The sequence below is a fragment of the Bison bison genome, unplaced genomic scaffold (genome assembly GCF_000754665.1).
Source record: "Bison bison bison isolate TAMUID 2011002044 unplaced genomic scaffold, Bison_UMD1.0 scf7180017864514, whole genome shotgun sequence".
Lineage (NCBI taxonomy): Eukaryota > Metazoa > Chordata > Mammalia > Artiodactyla > Bovidae > Bison > Bison bison.
In genome coordinates this window covers 306,282-315,046 of record NW_011495067.1, presented here as the reverse complement: position 1 = coordinate 315,046, position 8,765 = coordinate 306,282, and the positions used below count along the sequence as shown (strand labels likewise).

At 39.9% G+C, this 8,765-nt stretch overlaps 1 protein-coding gene across 1 annotated transcript in view; it reads left to right on the top strand.

The window, feature by feature from the left end:
- GPM6A (glycoprotein M6A) overlaps positions 1-8,765 on the top strand; it is a 259,067-nt gene that overhangs the window by 245,979 nt on the left and 4,323 nt on the right. The window contains exons 6-7 of the mRNA XM_010829923.1: positions 4,539-4,615; positions 5,411-5,476. Of these exons, the coding sequence (XP_010828225.1) occupies positions 4,539-4,615; positions 5,411-5,476 (143 nt within the window). The remainder of the gene's footprint in view (positions 1-4,538; positions 4,616-5,410; positions 5,477-8,765) is intronic.

Sequence of the window (8,765 nt, the reverse complement as noted above, 5' to 3'; positions counted from 1 at the left end):
CTGGGTGAAACTCCAGTACTTTGGCCACCTCATGCAAAGAGTTGACTCATTGGAAAAGACTCTGATGCTGGGAGGGATTGGGGGCAGGAGGAGAAGGGGACGACAGAGGATGAGATGGCTGGATGGCATCACTGACTCGATGGACGTGAGTTTGAGTGAACTCCGGGAGTTGGTGACGGACAGGGAGGCCTGGCATGCTGCAATTCATGGGGTCGCAAAAAGTCAGACATGACTGAGAGACTGAACTGAACTAGGCTGGTCATAGCTTTTCTTCCAAGAAGCAAGTGTCTTTTAATTTCATGGCTGCAGTCACCATCTGCAGTGATTTTGGAGGCCACAAAAATGATGTCTGTCACTGTTTCCACTGTTTCCCCATCTATTTGCCATGAAGTGATGGGACCAGATGCTGTGAATGTTTTCTCAATGTTGAGTTTTAAGTCAACTTATTCACTCTCCTCTTGTACTTTCATCCAGGATTTATTCAGGCTTAGCTTTTCTCTGTGCTGTGAAGAGGTGTCATGCAACCTTTCACATCATCTGTACAGGCTTTCTGTTTGCTCTTAACAAAGAATCTACTGCCTGGACAGCATTTATTTACCCTCCAAATAATACATCTTTAATAAGAATCCTTAATGTTCATATGCAATCAAGTTATAAACAAAGGGCATCAGAAAAGAAAAAAACCAACCCCCCAATTGTGGATCACAATGGGTACAGACAGAGGCAACAGAATTTCCTGATGGGTTGTGTGTGGGGGTCGACAGGAAAAGAGGATTCAAGAAGGAATTTGTCTTTTTGATTAAGCAACTGGGAAGGTTGATTAGCTATCAAATGAGATGGGAAAGCCAACCAGAAGAGCTTGCTCAGGAGTGGGGCAGGCAAGGGAGATCAGACTTCAGTTTTGGCAGTGTTGTTTTTCAGGTGCTTATTAGAAGTCTCAATAGAGTTGTCAAGTAAGAAATTGGATATTTGGGTCTTGGTTTCAGGAGAGAAGTATGGGGCTGTCTGTATGGATTTAGGAATCTTGATAATGTTTAAAGTTGAAAGCTCTGAGAGTGGCTGAGGTCAGCAAAGGAGACAGACAGGTAACTGAGGACTGAACACTGGGAAGCACCACTGAAAGAGATCCTAGCTCACTGGAGGAACCAAAGATACTGACAGGGAGAAGCCGGTGAGAACAGAAAGGCGAAAACAGGAGGATGTAGATTTTGGAATCCAAATAAAGAGACCATGAAGGATGCAAGTCTCCTCTGTCCATGAGATTTGCCCAGGCAAGAATACTGGAATGGGTTGCCATTTCCTTCTCCAGGGAATCTTCCCAACCCAAGGATTGAACCCATGTCTCCTGCATTGGCAGGCAGATTCTTTAACCACTGAGCCACCAGGGAAGCCTTGCGGGAGTCATCAGCTGCCTCCAATACTGCTGACTGGCGAATAGAAGGCAAACTAAGAATTCATCTTCAGTTTTAACAATGTGGAGTGCATGAGTGATCTTCATAAGGAAAGTTTCAGTGGAGGACTGGGGTGAAATTTGACTGGAAGGGGTTTAAGTGAAAATGGAAAGAAAGGAATTGCAAACTGAGCCTAAGCAACACTTCCTAGAAGTTTTGCTGCAAATGCGAATAAAGAAATAGGCAATGAAATGCATGCATAGCCAGGGTGTTTCATGTGAATGAATGAAGTCTGCAACAGATCAGCAAGGAGAAAGATAGGCTTTCCTGGGAAGATTTCTCACTAATGATGATTTATTAGACACATCTTCCAGAGGTTCTTTTTAACCCCTCTTAGACTTACCATGGCAAAAAAGGAAGGTCCCAGAGAAGGATCTCTGAATTCAAGATATTGCAAGTACATTTTTTTTTAACTGAAATAATTGCCCAAACCATTGGCAAAGCAGGTTAGTATACCAGATCCATAGACATGGAGACTTGATGGTGCACCTCAAAGCTAAGAATGTGTGAATATGTATACATATTAAAACTAAATAATATGTCCATGTATTGTTATGCAGCAAGTGCTAAAAGCTGAGGTATTAGTTTGCTCAGAAGTTGTGAATTTTTCCTTTCATGTTTATATGTGTTTAACACTTCAGGAGTTCTCAAAACAAAATCAAAGACCCATTTTAGGATGAAGTTGATCACTTCTATAAAATGAGGTCTGTGGCAGTGCATCACCTATGTGCTTGTTAAAAATGCAATACTCCCGGCAAACGTTCACAGACTCTGATGGATCAGTCCTCTGGTGGATCCAGAGATACAAATTTGTGATAGTTCCCCAGGAGATTCTGATGTGTTCAGTTTAGTCACTCAGTCGTGCCCGACTCTTTGTGACCCCAAAGACTGCGGCACACCAGGCCTCCTTGTCCATCACCAACTCCTGGAGCTAACTCAAACTCACGTCCATTGAGTCAGTGATGCCATCCAACCATCTCATCCTCTGTCGTCCCCTTCTCCTCCAGCCTTCAATCTTTCTCAGCATCAGGGTCTTTTCCAGTGAGTCAATTCTTCGCATCAGGTGGCCAAAGAATTGGAGTTTCAGCTTCAGCATCTGTCCTTCCAATGAATATTCAGGACTGATTTCCTTTAGGATGGACTGGTTGGATCTCCTTGCAGTCCAAGGGACTTTCAAGAGTCTTCTCCAACACCACAGTTCCAAAGCATCAATTCTTTGGCACTCAGCTTTCTTCACAGTCCAACTCTCACATCCATACATGACTACTGGAAAAATCAGAGCTTTGACTAGACAGATCTTTGTTGGCAAAGTAATGTCTCTGCTTTTTAATGTGCTGTCTAGATTGGTCATAACTTTTCTTCTAAGGAGCAAGAGTCTTTTAATTTCATGGCTGCAGTCACCTTCTGCAGTGATTTTGGAGCCCCCCAAATCTGCCACTGTTCCCCATTGTTTCCTCATCTATTTCCCATGAAGTGATGGAACCAGATGCCATGATCTTACTTTTCTGAATGTTGAGCTTTAAGCCAACTTTTTCATTTCCCTCTTTTATTTTCCTCAAGAGGCTCTTTAGTTCTCCTTCACTTTCTGCCATAGGGGTGGTGTCATCTGCATATCTGAGGTTATTGGTATTTCTCCCGGCAGTCTTGATTCCAGCTTGTACTTCATCCAGCCCAGCATTTCTCATGATGTACTCTGCATATAAATTAAATAAGCAGGTTGACAGTATACAGCCTTGACGTACTCCTTTCCTGATTTTGGAACCAATCTGTTGTTCCATGTCCAGTTCTAACTGTTGCTTCTTGACCTGCACACAGATTTCTCAGGAGGCAGGTCAGGTGGTCTGATATTCCCATCTCTTTAAGAATTTTCCACAGTTTTTGTGATCTGCACAGTCAAAGGCTTTGGCATAGTCAATAAAGCAGAAGTAGATGTTTTTCTGGAACTCTCTTGCTTTTTCGATGATCCACCAAATGTTGGCAATTTGATCTCTGGTTCCTCTGCCTTTTCTAAATCCAGCTTGAACATCTGGAAGTTCACATACTGTTGAAGCCTGACTTGGAGAATTTTAAGCATCACTTTACTAGCGTGTGAGATGAGTGCAATTGTGCGGTAGTTTGAGCACTCTTTGGCATTGCCTTTCTTTGGGATTGGAATGAAAACTGACCTTTTCCAGTCCTGTGGCCACTGCTGAGTTTTCCACATTTGTTGGCATGTTGAGTGCAGCACTTTCACAGCATCATCTTTCAGGATTTGAAATATCTCAACTGGAATTCCATCACCTCCACTAGCTTTGTTTGTCGTGATGCTTTCTAAGGCCCACTTGACTTCACATTCCAGGATGTCTGACTCTAGGTGAGTGATCACACCATTGCGATTATCTGGCTCATGAAGATCTTTTTTGTACCATTCTTCTGTGTATTCTTGCCACCTCTTCTTAATATCTTCTGCTTCTGTCAGGTCCATATCATTTCTGTCCTTAATTGTGCCCGTCTTTGCATGAAATGTTCCCTTGGTATGTCTAATTTTCTTGAAGAGATCTCTAGTCAGGAGATTTTGATGCAGTTGATCCATAAACCAACTGGAGCAAGGATAAATGGGAGTGAAATTGCAGCTTTTTATTTCTTCTTACTAATAACACTGTTTTCAGCGTTAGCGGAGAAAAATTGCTCCTTTGGGCAATGTGCTTTTATAGACTAACGGAGGCTTTGTCCAAGCAGAATACTTTTAGATCCTGACTTCATCTGGAGCATAGTTATCCAAATAATTCTGATGCCTACACCATGACATTAATGGACCAAACCAATGAAGTAGCTACAATTGAATCTGAAGATTCTGGTGGCTAGATCCCAGTGAATTCAGATTGAAAATGTTTTAAATTGCTTGAGGCTTGAATAGTCTTGATCTTCCATTCTTAGTTTTATTTTTCATAATTATTATCAAGCCATGAAAGCCGAGGAAGAGGTTTTCCATTACAATACCACATAAAAGGAAACTTACTTATATTTTATCCACTCAAGTTTCTTTTTCTCTCTCTGGGATCCTGAAAATAGGTAAAATGTTAAACTGTACTTTTCTGAATGTTGTAGGGATTGTGACAATTGGAGAGGAAAAGAAAATTTGCACTGTCTCTGAGAATTTCCTGAGAATGTGTGAATCCACTGAGGTGAGTGTTGTTACAGCCTTTAATTTTGTTAGAATTTGAGCTTCATTTTGTTATTTGAAGAATATATAATTAAAGTGACATCAAATTCCCGCCTTTTTCTTTCAGAGGCAAATTACTTGCAATGTTGTTATGCAGGGGAATGAGAAAATAAATAAGAATGAGATATTCTGCATATTTCAATAAAAAATTATGATAAAATTTTTTTTTCTAGAAACTATCATTTTAATGAAAGTTGAAAAATCATAAGGCTATATTTAAAAGATATCCCATAGCCTTCATGGTTATAATATTAATGGAAACCATCATTATTAACCATGATCTCATCTTTAACATGAAATTATACTAAAATGGTGCAGTTGCAAAGATTTAAACAACTTGCAGGAGAGAACACGGAGAAGGCGATGGCACCCCACTCCAGTACTCTTACCTGGAAATTCCCATGGATGGAGGAGCCTGGTGGGCTGCAGTCCATGGGGTCGCTAAGAGTCGGACACAACTGAGCGACTTCACTTTTACTTTTCACTTTCATGCATCGGAGAAGGAAATGGCAACCCACTCCAGTGTTCTTGCCTGGAGAATCCCAGGGACGGGGGAGCCTGGTGGGCTGCTGTCTATGGGGTCCCACAGAGTCGGATACGACTGAAGCGACTTAGCAGCAGCAGCAGCAGAAGAGATATTGTGAGGTGCACTTCTGGTAAAGATGAGCAGAGTTCCTACTCATAAAGCTATGGACACCTTGTCACTCTTCTGTTGTAACCCTGATGCGTGTCTGTTTCTCTCTGGTTTCTTTTGCAGCTGAACATGACCTTCCACTTGTTCATTGTTGCCCTTGCCGGGGCTGGGGCTGCAGTCATCGCTATGGTAAGACCTCAAAGCTCTCAGGCTTGGTTTTTCACTTTGCCTGTAGAGACGATCATTTGCCTCTAATATCCAAAGTCTGTAGGAATCATATGTATTTTAGCATCATTTTAAAAAAGAGAGGGGGAGAATGGGCAAATAATTAAGTGAAAAATAAGGCTTACTCTAAAGAAAGATATTTGTTATAATAGAATTGACATTTAGTAATCAGTTGAAGGATTCAAATAATATTGGTAACACTAACCAAAATAAGTAAATTCCTTAGCATTTTAGATAGAAGACTACTGTTAACATAAAAAAATTATTTATTTAGCATATACTACATATGCATCAATGGGATATTCAAATAATTTAATCAATTCCTTATCTTATGTTACCCTTTTTTTCCTCCTTATGGAGTCATTTATGGAAAAAGGATTATTTTTCTTCACATAAACCTTAGTAGTTTCTGGTCGTGTCTTCTGTATATAACTTTCTTAAAAAATATTAAGAACAAGCCCTGAAAGTCAGGTTTTACCAAGTTTTGAGGACCTGAATTTTGCCAGATCCAGTCTCTTCTTTGTAACTCACCATGAGTTCCATTTTGTTTAGCGGAAGGCCAAGTGGTAACAATGAACATGGACCTTGCACATAGTAGGAGCTTTTGTGGCCGGGTTCCTCGGTCCTTATTTTCGTGTCCTAGAATCTAAGTGGAGTCTATGGGGTCACACAGAGTCGGACACAACTGAAGTGACTTAGCAGCAGCAGCAGAATCTAAGTAGCAGAGAGCTCTAGAAGGTGCCCAGTAACCTCAGCTATGGAGTAGCTACTTCAATACCCAGAAATGATGAGTTAATTTGGAACTATCTAATTCCTTTCCTTACGGTGCCAATACAGTGTCCAACGTGTTGGTGAAAGGAACATTTGGGAAAAATGAGTGCTTTTCTCTTGTCAAAGACTAGTAACAGGAAAGCAGAGACAATGTGCTGGTGAGCCACTTCGGACCAGTTATTTTCAGTGACTTCAGAAATCAATTTGTATTAAGACCTGACTCTGTTTGATAAAACCGTTTGCAAAAATGTGTATATATGTCACTTCAGTCATGTCTGACTCTTTGCAACCCCAGGGACTGTAGCCCACCAGTTGGGCTCCTCTGTCCATAGGATTCTCCAGGCAAGAATCCTGGAGTGGGTTGCCATGGCCTCCTCCAGGGAATCTTCCCAACCCAGGGATGGAACCAGCATCTCTCATGTCTCCAGGTTCTATACCACTAGCACCACCCTATTTTCAAAAATACCTGACAAAAATAGCCACATCAGGGCCATAGTGGATTTTCAGATATTTTAGTTCAATATCATGTTAATTGCTCAACATTGTAGATTTGGTGTATAAATGTTTCCACAAGAATTTCACTTCAGAATATGAGGTGCTTAACAAGATCTCACTGCCTGAGTAATTGAGAGGTCACAATAAAACAATAAGCAAAGGCCTTATATTCTTAACATAGAATCATCCATAGGTTCTGGGCAGTGATATCCCAGACCCCATAATCCCAAATAGCCTGGCTGTGAGATAACAGGAAACATCTGTTCACCTGCATCCACACACACATTTCTGTGTGATGGATAAATCTAGGGTCGTGTATCTTCAAGCAATGCACACCCATGTATAAAACATCTATCAAATCATTTTCTGAAAAGAAGTACATAATAAAGTATTTGTTTGCATTTGCAACATATGTGTGTGTAAAATTATGTGTGAAAACACATGCCTTCAGGCATACATTAGTGAAAAGTACCTGTCTGAACAAAATAGTGTTTAAATGACTCTAAAAATGCTTCCTATAAAGTGATTCTATTATCAAAAGATTTTTTTAATTAATTTTTTAACTTTACAGTATTGTACTGGTTTTGCCATATATCAAAATGAATTAAGTTGACAGAAAATTTAGATGTTATATATTTCTTAAGAAATCTGCATAGATTTAGGAATTAACTTATAAATAAATTTTATTTCAAACAGCAAGAGTTTAGAAGATTACTTTCATAAGTACTAAGCATCCTTTTAGATATCCAAATAAAGGCAAAGCATAAATTCCTTAAGAAGTAAATAACTTCTAAATATTGATTGACATCCCAAGTTTATGTTTCTGGAAACAGAGAAAATACTGATAGAACTACTTCTATTGTTCCCAGTATTAATATAGCTACCATAGCACTGCTATTAGCTAACATTTCTTTAAAATATACTTTGTTCAAGTTACCATCAAATGCTTTATCAGTACTTGTAAGATAGCAACTGTCATTAACCTCAACACATCTCATTTCAAATCTCAGAAGACAGCTACCATAATTATTTCTATAAAAATTTCGGAAAATTGCAATGAATTTCACTCTACCAAGGTATTTAAAAATCCTCTGTCATTTAAGGCAAGGGTTGTAAGAATTGGACTAAGATTCATGTGCTCTACTCTGCCCGCGTGCGGGACACCTGGCTTCGATCCCTGGGTTGGGAAGATCCCCTGGAGGAGGTATGGCAACCCACTCACGTATCCTTGCCTGGGGAATCACCATGGACAGAGGAGCCTGGCGGGCCACAGTCCATAGGGTCACAAAGAGTCGGACACAACTGAGCGACTAAGCAGGGCATAGCACTACTCCATTATTTTTTTTACTATATTAGGAAGGTCTGTCTGCTGACAAAAGTAGTCAACTTAGCATCTCTAGATTTCGGTGATCAGGATTCATCTGCTGAGGTCCGGTAGCAAGCCTGGAGCTTGCATTAACCTAGGGCCAGGTGAAATACCTGAAAACCTGCTGGGAAACTCCAGTCTCTAAAATAGGGTAACGCTGACATTCTTTTCAGTAACGTTGACATTCTTTTTAGTATTTCACTCATAGATTCTTAGTAATAATTTAAGGGTCATATTTTTCTCAGATTTCAAAGAGAAAGTTTCTGAACATCTAAAAATAAATTCATTCCTATGGCAAATATTCTGAGTACCAGCTGCTTGATAAGCACTCTCCAAGGCCCTTGATATTTTCACAGCAACAACAATACAAATTTGGCTATGTGTACAAGCCTTACTTAATCCACATACATATAGTGATTAAGCTTTCACTATGAAAATGCAAGAATATAATTCAGAGCTCCTAATTCCCTGTGGCTTACAATTTCTAAACAAATGAAGCAAAATACAGAATTTGAGAGGAATTTCATTGCTTTACTGTATCGCTGTATCAAAATTATTTTGTCAAAATTCCTTTCTACTGCCTATTGACTGCCTGAACATGAACATATTACAGTAGACACC